Below are 15,418 nucleotides of genomic sequence, written 5' to 3' on the forward strand. Positions count from 1 at the left end.
GGAGTGATAGGGCTGGATGGCTTGGCTCCCATGGTCAAGGCCATGAAAACACCCGCAAAAACCGTGGCACCTCAAGCCTACAATGAGAGTGGCTCCCCGTTAAGGCAAGATGCAGATGGTACGAACGCCCAGGCCCTGTGAACAGGCGTCCGAGCTCACAGGGGGCGTGCTATAACCTGGCTGAATCAACTCGAGCCTCCAATGGGAGAGGGATTCCTGGGCAGGAGGGATTCAGCCAAGGTCAGGCCGCACCATAGCGGTGTGCTGCACCATAGCAGCAGTTACGATGAAAAGAAGGAAGAAAAGGAATGCAAAAAGAAAAAGAGGGAGAACTGGAGACCCCGGGCCTCCAGGTGCAGGTGAGCTGAGGGGCTGGCTAAGGCCAGCCATCCCTGGCACGGGGCTTAGCATAGGAGACAAGCCAAATTGAATGCCAGCGAAGGGAACAACCGAGGCCCTGAAAGACCGCGATTGGAGGTCCCCCCATCCCTAAAAACTGTGAAGGGTTGCCGGGAGCTCAACGGTCAATCCCTTGGGTTAAAAGAGATGGTTAAGCTGGCCGAGACGGGGGCACTCATGATTAGTTGATTTGTTGTTTGGAGGAGCTGCATCCAGGCAGATGAAACACATGGGTCGTTGAAGAGAAGATCCTCGGGTCCTGATTCCGCCCCAGGAGAGAGCTCAGAGTCCCAGATGGTGCCTAAAGCTAGAACTCCGGCCCCAGGTGGAAGTCCGGGGCGGGCGAATCATCCGAGTCATGTGGCACCAAAATGTTGTTCTTTTTTTTAAAAAAATGCTGCAAGATCCCCGCAGCAGTAGGGCAGCAGAAATGCTGTAGGTCCCAAATGGTGGTGGCGGGCCATGTGGTGGCAGGCAGCGGGTCCTGGGAGCAGCCAGTCCCAGGCAGAAATGGCTGCCGGTCCCAGAGCAGCGGCCCGAGCGGTGTCGGCGGGCCATGTGGCAGCAGACAGCTGGCCCTGGGAGCAGCCAGTCCCAGGCAGAGAAGGTTGCTGATCTCAGAGCAGTGGTGGCGGGCCGTGTGGCAGCAGGCAGTGGGCCCCAGGCAGAGACGGCTGATGATCCCAGAGCAATGGCTGGTTCCAGGGGGTTATGGAGGAGGAAGGGTAAAGGGCGGCACAGAGAGAGAGGGAGAGAGAGAGAGAGAGAGAGAGAGAGAGAGAGAAGGGGGGAAGCAGAGAAGTGGGGAGAGAGGCAGAAATGAAGCTGCCTCTCCGAGAGGAAGATGGAAAAGAGAAAGAGCTCAGACCGGAAGCTGAAGATCAGCCTGCCTCAGCGGATGGGGAGGGGAATGGGTGTGGCTTGTCTCTTAAAGGGACCAAAACCATAACATTCCCAGGTCTTCCTTATAATAAAAAGCACACATGTCAAGGAAGCAGAAAAGGAAGGGCCCAAGATGGCGGCCGGCAGGTCAGAGGTAATGGGAGTGGGCGTGGCTTGTCCCTTAAAGCGACAGGAATGCACAACACCAGCTCCTTCACTTTTTTTTTCTTTGAGACAGGGTTTCTCTGCCCTGGAACTCACTCTGTAGACCAGGTTGGCCTTGAACTCACAGAGGTCCACCTGCTTTTGCCTCCCGAGTGCTGGGATTAAAGGCATGCATCATCACCGCTCTACTTTTTTTTTCTATTTTTAGTTTTGTTTTGAGACAGGGTCTCTCTATATAGCCCTTGCTATTCAGAAACTTGATATGTAGAACAGGCTGTCTTTGAACTCACAAAGATCACCTGCTTCTGCCTTTCTGCCTCCCTAGTTCTGAAATTAATGACAGGCTCTCAACAGGTAACCTAGGTTGGCCTTGAACTCATGACCCTCCAGTCTCAATCATGTTAAATTCTCAGATTATAGGTGGGTACCACTATACATGCCTTTTTTTTTTTGTCATTGTTGTTCTAGGCATGAAAGGCAAGGCTGTACCACTGGGATACATGCTTTCTTTCCCTGGACATGCTGCCCCTATGACGTGCCCTTCTTGCCTTCTACTCTGGAGTGCCAAGAGGCCACAAAACCATTGGACTGTCATTGTTCTCTTCCATGCCTCTTGTCTTCTCTTGCTTTTGCAGTTTTCTATTTATTTAGAAATAAAAATCATAGTTTCTGAACCAAAGAAACCAAAATTGACTTTGTAAAACCTACTGGAGTCCTGAGATTTTGTGGGAAAGTAAAATTAGCCGGTTTTTCAAGGAAAGCCATATATATTGAATCCCCGGACATGTTTAAGTACAGTATCTATTGTGTGGAAAAATAGATTCAGCATTCTATCACAGTGGCTTAAATTAGTGTGATTAATATTAAATAGAAATGTAAGACTTGATTATTATAAATCCTCCTGCTTTGAGACTTGTGACTAGAGGTTCATGAGCCCCAGGGAACAGGTCTTTATTTTACATTAGGCAGAGGCACGTAGGGTGTGAACTTGTCTTTCTCCGCTGTCGGCACTAAGCCCACGTAGTGGTGAAGTTATGATCTCCAACTGAAAGTCTACAGTTCTTACCCAGGCTTCAGAGGTGGTTATTTGTTCAATGAGGAAGGCAAGTTTTTTAAAGTGTTTTATTTTATTTTATTTTTTGGTCTGATTTTTAACTTATTTATTTTTATGTATGTGAGTGATTTGCCTGCCTACAAACCTGTCGCTGAGACCAGGAGAGAATGTCAGATTCCCCAAGAATGGTGTTACAGAGCCACCATGTTGGGTGCTGGGAATTGAACTCGAATCCCCTGGAAGAGCAACCAGTGCTCTTAACTGCTGAGCTCTCTCTCCAGTCCCTTAAACATATTTTATTTGTATTTGTTATTTTTAATTTTATGCACATGGTTGTTTTGTCTGCTCATATGAATGTGCTTTGATAAGCAACCCCAGAGGGATACAAGTTTTGGATCCTTATTCTCTTTATCCGCTAGTACTGGGGACTGCACATAGTGTCTTGCATGTATAAACCACTCAGGCTGGCCTTCACTTCCTGACCGCACGGCAGTTCCGCGAGCAGCCATGGACGGGCACCCCTTCGTCCTCGTCGCCCTCCTCACAGTGCTCCTTCTCACCCCCAGTTGTCGTCTTACTTCTCTCTACATGGCACTGATGCTTTGAAATACAATTTGCTCATTTTGTGTTGCCTGGCTGCTTGCTGCGCCAGAAAAGGCTCTTTGTTTTCTGTCAAATGTGCTGCCATTTTCCGTCTTAACCTGGGCTTTTCCTCCCTCTTGGAACTGTGGCAACCATGACACCCAAATGAGCAGAATCAAGAAGCTTGTTCTTAGTCATGGACAGAAATGTAAGATCAACTTTAGAGTCATCCTACCTGTTCTTATAGAGACAGGGTTTGAGAGGGGGGCTTATAAAAGGGAGAAATGTCCAAGTAGTTATAGTGGTATATTATTTGTGTTTTATAAGTAAAGTTTACCTGAAGATTAGAGAACAAAGCAGCCATACTAGTCAGCCATATAGGCCAGGGAGTGGTGGCACACACCTTTAATCCCAGGACTCAGGAGATAAGGAGTTTGGACCTCTGTGAGTTCAGGGACACCCTTGGCTACAAAGAATGACTGTCAAAAAGAGCACTTGGGAGGCAGAGGCAGGCGGATCTCTGTGAGTTCGAGACCAGCCTGGTCTTACAGAGCTAGTGCCAGGACAGGCTCCAAAGCCACAGAGAAACCCTGTCTCGAAAAAACCAAAAAAAAAAAAAAAAAAAAGAGAGAAACAGAGCTCACAGGAAGGTGATCCCAGCAGAGGTGATCACACACCTTTAGTTCCAGCACTTAGGGAGGTGGCGTCGTGAGCAACATGGCTGGGTGGAGAGAGGAATTTAAAGGGGAAGAATCAGGAACTCAGTGAAGTGTGGAGTCTGAGGTTTGGTAGTTTGAGGCTCACCTCTTCAGTCTGAGATTGGTAGAGGCTCCCTTGCTTTTCTGATCTTTAGGTTGAACCCCAGTATCTGTTTCTGGGTTCTTATTATTTGTGCTACATGTAGTCTTCTGGGAATGTACAGACATTTCCTGGGGATCTAAACTTTGCCTCTAGCCAGGTGGTGGTGTCACACGCCTTTAATCCCAGCACTTGGGAATCAGAGGCAGGTGAATCTCTGAGTTCGAGGCCAGACTGTTCTACAGAGCAAGTTCCAGGATGGCCAGGGCTACATAAAGAAACCCAGTAAAAAACAAACAAACAAACAAAAACTCTGCTTCTTTTCCCTCTGCTTTTGGGCCTTCTTAGTTGTTGCTGTGGCAGCTGGCATGGGCTGCTAGTTTGCAGTGGTGTTATGATGGAGTTGGAGACTGTCATGTAGTTACCCCACCTGCCATATTAGATGCGGTAGTTTTGGTCAGTTCTGAAGAGGGATTCTGGTCTTCAAGTATCCTGTCGTCAGAGATAGACTAGTGCAGCCAGGGTGCTGGGTGGAGGCCGGGGGTCAAGGTTGATTGCCTTTCCTCAGTCTCTCTCCATCTACGTGGCGAAGGAAGGAGTAACAGAATCATTCAGTCCAAGGACATTAGCTGAAGGCCTCCCAGCCACACAAGCATGGCAAGCCTGGTGTTGTAAATAATATATCCTTCACGTTTGTTTGCTGTTTTATAGCCCAGGTGAAATATGTCAGCTTCATTCTTTCCTACAGAGCTAAGGAGGGAAACTTGAGATTCATATCAAATATTCCAAGCTCTTTCTTGACCTCTTACTTTATGGGAGTCTGGCTTGTTTATGAAGTTAGAGGTTCAGAGTGTCTGGGAACGGCCCATTCCCTGGGGAAGGCAATAGCAAAATATCTGGGCTGCAGATACTATCAGAAGAAGCAAAACTTAACCACCACCCAAAGCCCCCCGTTTGTTCTCCCTTGGTTTTAATTCTCTTACATATATAGAAATTTACATGGCATAGGTGTGAGTCCCTTTCAGATAACTGGTGTGCATGGCTCTCTTGAAAGACTGTCCATGGCTGTTCATCATAGAGCTCTGTTTCTCTCTTCTTTCCCTTCTAGGCAGAAGAGTCCTGTAAATGCAATGGCTGGAAGAACCCCAACCCCTCTCCCACTCCACCAAGAGCAGACCTCCAGCAAATAATCGTTAGTCTGACTGAATCCTGCCGGAGCTGTAGCCATGCCCTTGGTAAGTCCCCATATCAGCCTCCAAAAAGGGACTGAAAACGTACTCTACCACATCTAGACAACGTGTGTCTGTGTACCATGTTTGTGTCAGAGCCTGTGGAGGACAGAAGAGGATATCAGATTCTTTGGGACTGGAGTTATGGATGGTTGTGAGATGTCATGTGAGTGTTGGGAATCGAACACAGGTCCTCTGCTAGAGAGCTAGTGCTCTTAACCAGCTGAACTCCACTTCAGTCTTCCTAACACTACTCTTGGGACAAATCTCCTCCACCTCTTTTTGGTGCTGACAATGAAACCAGGGCTTTGCACATATAAAGCACATGCTTTGACACCAGCCCTAGATGAATTTATCTTTCTTTTCTTACACACACGCGCACGTACACACACACACACACACACACACACACACACACACACACCCACACCCACCCCTAGCTGCCTTTCAGGTCTCATTGTGTAGCCAACCTGGTCTCAACTTCATGATGTTGTGCTTTTTTCCTCAAGTGCCAGGATCACAGATATGTGCAGATTCTGTTTCTGATCAGTTCAGCGGGGAACTGGTTGTTCTTAGATAACAGCATTTGGTTATCTAATGTATTGCAGTTGTCTGCCTGTGCTAAGTAAGACTGCTTTACTGACCAGTATGGCAAGGACCGAGCATTGGACAAAATGGCATCACCAAGTCCTCCCTTACCCCTTTATGCACCATCTGAAAAAGGGTGGCATTGCTGGCTTTGTCTTTCTCACAGTTTGCTGTTGGTTCAAATGGTGCAGCCCCACCTCTGAGGTCAGCCCCCTTTAAACTGAGTCTGATGTTTTGTTTTGTTCTCTGCTAGAGGGTATTTCAGTATTGATATTTCACTACTTGCAAAACAAAAGAGTCAGCAATGACGATCTGCACTGGGAGTGGCTGCACTAAAGCACTCCTCAAAAGGAAGCAGAGTCTAGATCTCACAGGAAACCAGCACACGAAGAAGTGCATCCTTGTGCTGACTGACCTGGTGTCAGAAGTAATCTAAGATGTGATTAAAAGAAAAACACTTTCATTACAAAACATTTTGTTTGAAGCTGTGTTAATCATTTTTAAACAGTGCAAAGGAAAGAGTCCAAAAGTACCAGAGATGTCTTAGTTTATAATATGCAATTTTATATCCCATCTGTGGGTTAACAGACTGGGTGGGTGCTCTTTGAATTGAATCACCTGGGAAACACAGTACACTTGATCTATGCCTGGGCTGTAGCTGTACTGAGTGGGAAATCCTGTTATCCCAAATCAATTATCATTTGAAAAAGTTTTTTTTTTCTTCCCTAGCTGGGAATTGTATGGTTCTGTGCCTGTAATGCATGCCAGAATTGGCACGAGTGACAAACTCCAGCTGACTTTGTTTCCCTTCATGTTTCTGAACAAGTTTGGCAGCAGATATCCTTGTTTTTCAATATGTAGCGAAGAATGGAAAAATAAATATTCAATTATTTTATTCTATCTAAGTTTTTTGGTCCTCAGTGCTAGAAATCTAGCTGAGGACATTCTTTCCATTAGGTAGGAACTATGCCACTGAACTGTTCTCCAGCAGTGTGCACCAGCAGTGTGTACTTGGATGTGCATGCATGTATGTATGTGTGTATTTGTATAGCTCCGTGTCCTTTATACTTGCAAATTGACACCTGAAATTAACCTGTGCATAAATTAAGATGTACCTTGAAATTAAGTTAAAAGTATTTTGTAAAATAGTTACTTATTTGAGTTTATTTTATTTACTTTCTGACAATTTCATACATGTGGACATATTTTGTCATATCCAATCTCAGGTCTACCCCCAACTCCTCTCATCTCCTCGAATCCATCTCCCTCCAACTTCTATGTCTCTCCTACTTTGTCATCTACTGAGTTCAGTTGGTGCTGCCTGTAGGAATGTTGAAAAGTTCTGTTTTTATAGCCTCATTTATATTTAAATAACTAAGTGCTGGACAACATGGCTCAGTGGTTAAAGAACTTTTGTACAAACCTGATGACTTGAGTTCAATTGGTGGATCCCGTAAGGTGGAAGGAGAGAAATTGTCCCCTGACATGCATGGCCCCCACGCAGCAATAAAAACTATTGTTAAGAAAATGGAAGTGATTTGTTGTTTGTCCGTCTTAGCTCCACCCTGAGTTCCACTTTCAGAGAATCCTCCTGGAAAGTAGCCCTCCCCAACGGCAGGGACTCCATGGCCTTCCTGAGTACATCCCCATTTAATTAGTTTAGAAAACAGAACAGTGTAAAACAACCTTCCTAATGCTGCCACCCTTTAATATAGTCCTTCATGTTGTGGTGACCCCTAACCATAAAATTATTTTTGTTGGTAGTTCATAACTGTAAATTTGCTACTGTTACTAATCATAATATACATATCTGATACTTAGGATATCTGATATGTGACCTCTGTAGAAAGGTTGTTTGACCCCCAAAGAGGTCATGACCCACAGTTTGAGAACCACTGCTCTACGGAAAAGAATAAATTTTGATTTATTCCTTTTTGTCAGAGATAGGGTACCTTCATGTAGCCCTCCTGCTTTAGCCTTCCAAAGCCATTGCACTGGCAATCCCCCACCACTCCTCTTCCTATAGAGCTTTCTTAAATGGAAACATCTGTACATTTTCAAGAACTCTTAGGATTCTTGCTGGAATGCTAGCTTTTCTCAGGGGTCTAGAAAATTGTTTGGTGAGATTACACTGTCCTCCCCATGCTTACAAAATGCAATCACAGAGAGTTGCTGACACACACCAACTAGTTTAACAAATACCTTGGACACATTACCCAAGTAAAGATCATTAACCTTTGTTTATTTTGTTTTATCTAACTCCTACCACTCGTCGTCCATCTTTTATCCCCTCACCTCCACATTTTGGGTATTTTAAGCAAGTTTTCTGGGCATTTAATCTCATCTTATGCATACAGATTACTTCTCTCTCTCTCTCTCTCTCTCTCTCTCTCTCTCTCTCTCTCTCTCCCTCTCTGTGTGTATGTGTGTTCATGTGGACATGGGTGTGAAGATCAGAGATCAACTCCAGTGTCCTTCATCAGGAACACCGTAATCTAATTCGTTTTTGTTCGTTTATTTAGTTTTGTTTTTTTCAGAGACAAGGTCACACTGTGTACAGCTGGCCCAGAACTTTATGTAGATCAGGCTGGCCTCGAATTTACAGAGGTCAGCCTGCTTCTACCTCCAGAGTACTGGAATTCAATGTATGCACCACCAACCTGAGCTAGGTAGCTTTCTTTTTGAGATAGGCTCTCTGTTTGACTTGGGCTACCCCCAGTTCTGAGAATATAGGCATGTGCCAGCACACTCTGATGAAGAGTGCTGTTCCTTGTTCTTCAACCACTAGCGTCATCAGTTGATATTGCCATTTTCAGTGCAACTGAAGGTTCTCTGTTATGGATATTATGTCCATCTTTTTATCTATCTGCTTTCTAAGGAAAGTAGAGGTAGCTTCTAAAGTCTTGTTTTGTAATCACTATTCTCATGCTTCAGCTCCTACTATTGAAATGACAGACACTAGGTGGGGGGCACCTTTTATTTTTGAAAAAAAATACAACATCATAAGTCTTGTTTTGTTTGTTTGAGGTTGGGTTTACTTAACCATGGCTTGGCCTTGAACTTCTCATTTTCTGCCTCCTCCCCAAGTTTAGGGTTTGAAAATGTACACAGTGACACCCAGCCACCTTTGAGTTTTAGCTGTACTGCAAGTGAATACAGCCAGCATGCAGGTTGTGGGGCTTAGGTCGGGGCTGGACCAGGCAGCCTGGCTTTCCATCCTCCCTTCTGCACAACACTTTCTACTGAAGATTGCTTCATGCCCTTCCCTCCCAGCTTCAGATCTGGTTGCCCATACTCTATGCCTTTTTTGTGTTCCTTTTTGCCGGGGAATTCTTATCGTCCCAAGCCTAAAATGCTAACAGATAAAGGTGTCTCAGAGGTCTGCGGAACGCTCCCTGTGTATAATTACAAATACATAGCTGTTGTGTTTCTGAACTGTGATTCGGGGCTGCTGACCTTTGCTTGCAGCTCAGAATATATTTAATCCCTTGGGTAAAATTGGGTTTATTCCTCATTGACAATATCAAATTGCATAATGTTTTAAAGAAAGAGGGGGCAAGAGGGTGAAATGACAAGAGAGAGGGCTAACTGGCTTTACTGAGTGGCATTGGCCCACAGATTAGATCTTGTGGCTTAGACTCGGTAAGTGTGGTGTTTAAAATTGGGCCCTGTATGCCTAACAGCACTTGAAACGTGGATCATTGATTAAGTTTAAAGTGTAAAATGCATAAGTTGAAGGTGGACTACAGCAAATGAATGTAAAATACATACAATTGTCTTAGTTACTTTTCTATTGCTGTGATAAAACCTTTTAATTGGGCTTACAGTTTCAGAGGGTCAGAGTCCATGAGAGTGGGGTGACGGTGGCAGGGACAGCTGTATGCAAGTAGGAGGCAGAGAGTCTTTTGACCACCGCCCCCCACCCCAACTGGTGACATATCTTCTCTAACATGGTCACACCACCTAATCTTTCTTGAGCCATATACCAACTGGGGACCAAGTATTCAAACATCTGAGCCTATTGGTGGCCATTGTCTTTCAGACACCACAGTAACTTTCAAATATGGAGTATACAACAATAGTAATTGTTTGATATATATTAAGTTAAATATATGATTAAAGTGGACTTTGTCTACATTTACTTTTTAAAATAATTTATTTATTTTTATTTTATGTATATGGTATTTTGCCTGCATGTATGTCTGTAATGGTGTCAGATCTTGGGAGTTACAGACAGTTGTTAGCTGCCATGTGGGTGCTGGGAATTGAACCCTGGTCTTCTGGAAGAGCAGCCAGTACTCTTAACCACTGAGCCATCTCTCCAGCCCTACATTTACTTTTTTAATGTTTGGGGGCATGGCGTCAGAGTCAGGGTTGGACTATGCATCACACATGTCCTACACTGACATATCCCCAGTGATACTTTTTTATTTCAAATATTTTCTTACTTACTTACTGTGTTTGCATGTTTGCGTGCATGTGTAAGAAGTTAAGAGGAGAATGTTCGGAGTAGGCCCTTACCTTTGCTTTACTGAGATGAGGTCTCTCTGGTTTCTGTTATTTGCTGTAGTTGCCTGAGGGCCTCAGGTCTAGGCTTGTGGACTAGTGCATGTGGACTTGAATTTTGTGCATGGGGACAGGTATGGATCTATTTGCCTTCTTCTACATGCTGACATCCAGTCATGCCAACACCATTTGTTGAAGATGCTTTTTTTTTACATTGTATAATTTTATCTTCTTTACCAAAAATCAGGTGTCCATAGGCATGTGGATTGGTATCTGGGTCTTCAATTTGATTTCATTGTCAACCTGTCTGTTTTTATGCCAGTACTAGGCTGTTTTCATTGCTGTAGATATTGTAGATAGAGCTTGATGTCAGGGATGGTGATGCCTCTAGAAGTTCCTTTATTATGAAGGATTGTTTTGGCTATCCTGGGTTTTTTGTTTTTCCATATGAAGTTGAGTATTGTTCTTTTGCGGTCTGTGTAGAATTGTGCTGATTTTGGTTACATTGAATCTGTAGATTGCTTTTGGGAAGATTGCCATTTTTACTGTTTTGATCCTACCTACAGAAGAGCATGGGAGATAATTTCATTCTTCAAATATGTAAAGTTCTTATTGAACATTTCTTTCACTTGTTTGGTTAGTGTTACCCCAAGATATTTTACATTTATTAACCCAACAACGGACTCTAGGTGTTATACGATTTCCCAGAAGATGCACATTTGTCAAAATTTACAATTTTAGGGGCTTGTCATTTTCCCCTGTGGATCTTATGAACCTCTTCATTGAATGACCTAAACGTATCTCTGTGTATATGTCAATAACTTCACCTGTCCTTACCAGTCTTTTATGGAAGAGAGTAACAGTATGCCATACATGTGGGCACCGGCATTCGGACAGTCCTCTACTTTCAGGCGTACGGAAGCGGCAGAGATGTGTTTGCAGATGTGATATGAAACTGGTTCTGTAATAACTTGACATGCCCTCATAAATGCTTCTTTCTGTTGGCCTTGCTGGAAAGTCGCACACAGCTCATCTTCCCTGCTGCTCACAAAGAGCTTATTTAGCTGTGACAAAGTGGTGTCTCTACGTTGGTAACTTTGGTAACTCCACTTGGTGACTGTGAGGACCGAGCCTTTGTTTACTCATAGTGGCATGGATCAGGAATGAGACACGCACCTTTTCTGTGTTTAGGACTGTTGAGAGGCATAATTTACCCTGCTTTGACGAGTTCTATTGTTTGTCTCTGCCACTGCAAGTGAGGTTGCTGTTAAAACAAGTTCAACATCATTGTCAAAGAACACGACCGCCTTTTGAGCACAGACCGACATGATTTTATGCATCACTCTCTAGGCTCACAATGTTACTTCTTTGCAAATATTTGCATAGTCCTTTGATAGCATTGTATATCCATGCTAAATAAACTAGATGTGATGTCTCAGAAAAAAAAAGATATTTTACGTTATTTGTGGTTATTGTAAATGGTGGTGTTTCTCTGATTTATTTCTCAATTTCTTTATCATTCATATATAGGAGGGCTACTGATTTTTTTTTAAGTTGATCTTGTATCCTGCCACATTACTGAAGGTGTTTATCAGCTGTAGGAGGTTCCTGGTAGAATTCTTGGGGTCGCTTATGTATACTATCATATCATCTGCAAATAGCAAAAGTTTGACTTCTTTCTTTCCAATTTGTATCCAGTTGATCTCCTTTTCTTATCTTATTTCTCTAGTCAGAACTTCAAGAACTATGTTGAATAGATATGGAGAAAGTGGTCAGCCCAGTCTTGTTCCTGATTTTAGTAGAATCCCTTGGAGTTTCTCTCTATTTAATTTGATGTTGGCTGTCAGCTTGCTGTATATTGCTTTAGATATGTTCCTTGTATCCCTGATCTCTCCGAGACCTTTACCATGAAGGGGTGTTGGATTTTGTCAAGTGCTTTTTCAACATCTAGTGAGATGAAAATATGTTTTTTCTTTCAGTTTATTTATATAGTGTATTACATTGATAGATTTTGATATGTTGAACCATCCCTGCATTTCTGGGATGAAGCCGACTTGATCATCGTGGATGATTTTTTTTATGTGTTCTTCTATTCAGTTTGCCCCTATGTTACTGAATATTTTTGCATCACTGTTCATGAGTGAGATTGGTCTATAATTCTCTTTCTTGGTTGAGTCTTTGTGATTTCTGTATTAGGGTAACTGTAGCCTCATAGAAAGAGTTTGGCAATGTTCCTTTTGTTTCTATTATGTGGAACAATTTGAGGAGTATAGGTATTACCTCTTCTTTGAATTTCTGGTAGAATTCTGTGGTAAAACCATCAGGCCTTGGGTTTTTTTTAGTTGGGAGACTTTTGATGACAATGTCTATTTCCTTGCAGGTTATAGGTCTATTTTATTGTTCACCTGATCTTGATTTAATTTTGGTATGTGATACCTATCCAGAAAATTGTTACATTTTCCAATTTTGTGGCATACAGGTTTTTGTAATATGTCCTAATGATTCTCTGGATTTCCCCAGTGTCTGTTGTTATATCCTCCTTTTTCATTTCTGATTTTGTTAATTGATCTTCTTTCTCTGCCTTCTGATTAGTTTAGATAGGGTTTGTCTGTCTTGTTGATTTTTTTCAAAGAAACAGTATTGTGTTGAAAGGAGAGAGGGCCTGCTTTTTGTCCCGGCCACCCAGCTAGCTTACACCCAAAATAATCACACAGAAATTGTATTAATTAAATTACTGCTTGGCCCATGAGCTCTACCCTCTTATTGGCTAACTCTCACATCTTCATTCAGCCCATTTCTAATAATCTGTATGTCACCACAAGGTCATGCGTTACCAGGAAAGATCCAGCATGTCTGACCTGGTGGCTGGCTCCGTGGCAGCAATCTCTGACCCTTATTTCTTCCTCTTAGAATTCAGTTCTGTCTACCCCGCCTACCTATATTCTGCCCTATCAGGCCAAGCAGTTTCTTTATTAATTAACCAATGAAAGCAACACATAGAAGGACCTCCTATACCAGTATTGTTTCTATTCTTTGTTTATATTTTATTGATTTTGGCCCTCAGTTTGATTATTTCCTGTCTTCTACTCCTCCTGGGTGAGTCTACCTCTTTTTGTTCTTGAGCTTTCAGGTGTGTTGTTAAGTCAGTAGTGTGAGATTTCTCCACTTTCTTTAGTGTTATGAACTTTCTTCTTATCATTGCTTTCAAAGTATCCCATAGGTTGGTTACGTTGTACCTTAATTTTCGTTGAATTCTAGCAGTATTTAATTTCTTTCTGTCCTTCTTCCTTGACACAGGGATGATTTAATTGAGCACTGTTCAATTTCCATGAGCTTGTAGGCGTTCTGTAATTAATGTGGTCGAATTCTAACTTTAAACCATGGTGATCTGATAAGATACAGGAGGTTATTCTAATTGTTTGTGCATCTGTTGAGGTTTGCTTTGTTACTGAGAATGTGATCACTTTTACAGAAGGTTCCATAAGGTGCTGAGAAGAAGGTATATTCTTTTGTGTTTGGGTGAAATGTTCTGTAGATGTCCACTTGAGTCATGATATCTGTTAGTTCTTATACTTCTCTGTTACGTTTCTGTCTGGTTGACCTGTCCATTGGTGAGAGTTGGGTGTTGAAGTCTCCTACTATTAATGTGTGGGGTTTGATTTGCGATTTAAACTTTAGTAATGTTTCTTTTACATATGTGGGCACTCTTGTATTTGGGCCATAAATGTTCAGGATTGAGACTTCATCTTGACAGATTTTTCCTGTGATGGGTATGAAGTGTTCTTCTCCATCTTTTCTTATTGATTTTAGTTTTAAATCTATTTTGTTAGATAGCTATACCTGCTTGTTTCTTGAATTCATTTGATTGGAAAATCTTTTCCCATTCCTTTTTCTTTTTGGTAATATCTCTCTTTGAGGTTGAGGTGTATTTCTTGTATACAGCAGAAGGACAGATCTTGCTTTTGTATCCATTCTGTTACCCTGTTTTTTTCTTAGAGGTGAATCGAGTCCATTGATATTAAGAGATATTAGTGACCAGTGGTTGTTAATTCCTGTTATTTTTCAGTGGTAGTGGTTGAATGTTTCCCTTCTTTGGGGTTTGCTGGTGGGAAGTTATCTATTGCCTGTGTTTTTGTCAGTGCCATTAGCTTCCTTGCATTGAGGTTTTCCTTTCAGTACTTTCTGTAGGGTTGGATTTGTGGATAGGTATTGTTTAAATCTGGTTTTGTCATGGAATATTTTGTTTTCTCCTTTGATGGTGAGTGTATGTATTGCTGGGTCTAGTAGTCTGAACTTGCATCCTTGGTCTCTTGGTGACTGCAGCACATCTGTCTAGGCCCTTCTGGCTTTCATGGTTTCCATTGAGAAGTTGAGTGTAATTCTGATAGGTCTGCCTTTATATGTTACTTGGCTTTTTTTCTTTGCAGCTCTTAATATTCTTTATTTTGTATGTTTTACATTTTCATTATATGGTGAGGGGACTTTTTTTTTGTCCAATCTATTTGGTGTTCTGCAAGCTTCTTGTACTTTCACAGGCATATTCTTCTTTAGGTTAGAAATTTTTTTCTATGATTTTGTTGAATATATTTTCTCTGCCTTTGAGTTGGAGTTCTACTTCCTTTATCCCTATTATTTTTAGATTTGGTCTTTTCATGGATGTTTTGTGTTAAGAATTTTCTTTGATAGATGACTCTATTTCCTCTATAGTATCTTCAACATTTATGATTCTCTCTTCCGTCTCTTGTATTCTGTTGGTTGCTTGAATTGATAGTTCCTGTTTATTTACCCAGATTTTCCATTTCCAGAATTTCCTCATTTTACGTTTTCTTTATTGCCTCTTTCAGTTTTCAAATCTTGAACTGTTCACCTGTTTGATTGCTTTTTCTTTGCTTCCTTGTCTTTCTTTAAGTTATTTATTGATGTCTTCCAAGTTTTTGTTTGTCTTTTTCTCCAATAATTTTAGGGATTTTTTTCATTTCCTCCTTAAGGATCTCTATCATCTTTATAAAGATATATTTAAGATAATTTTCTTCTCCTTTTTCTTGGTTAGGATCATCAGGTCTTCCTGTTGTATGACCACTGTGTTCTGACATTACCATGTTGCTTTTAAGATTTTTGAATGAGGCCGGGCGATGGTGGCGCACGCCTTTAATCCCAGCACTCGGGAGGCAGAGGCAGGCGGATCTCTGTGAGTTTGAGACCAGCCTGGTCTACA

At 42.2% G+C, this 15,418-nt stretch overlaps 1 protein-coding gene across 3 annotated transcripts in view; it reads left to right on the plus strand.

The window, feature by feature from the left end:
- Positions 1-15,418, plus strand: part of Kat2b (lysine acetyltransferase 2B) — a 122,715-nt gene that overhangs the window by 39,377 nt on the left and 67,920 nt on the right. For all 3 annotated transcript variants that reach the window (XR_003378885.1, XM_005368755.2, XM_026790063.1), the window contains exon 2: positions 4,989-5,115. Coding sequence is in view for 2 of the 3 variants with exons in the window: in XM_005368755.2 (XP_005368812.1) it covers positions 4,989-5,115 (127 nt within the window). In the remaining variant the exon portion in view is untranslated. The remainder of the gene's footprint in view (positions 1-4,988; positions 5,116-15,418) is intronic.

The sequence above is a fragment of the Microtus ochrogaster genome, unplaced genomic scaffold (genome assembly GCF_000317375.1).
Source record: "Microtus ochrogaster isolate Prairie Vole_2 unplaced genomic scaffold, MicOch1.0 UNK40, whole genome shotgun sequence".
Classification (NCBI taxonomy): domain Eukaryota; kingdom Metazoa; phylum Chordata; class Mammalia; order Rodentia; family Cricetidae; genus Microtus; species Microtus ochrogaster.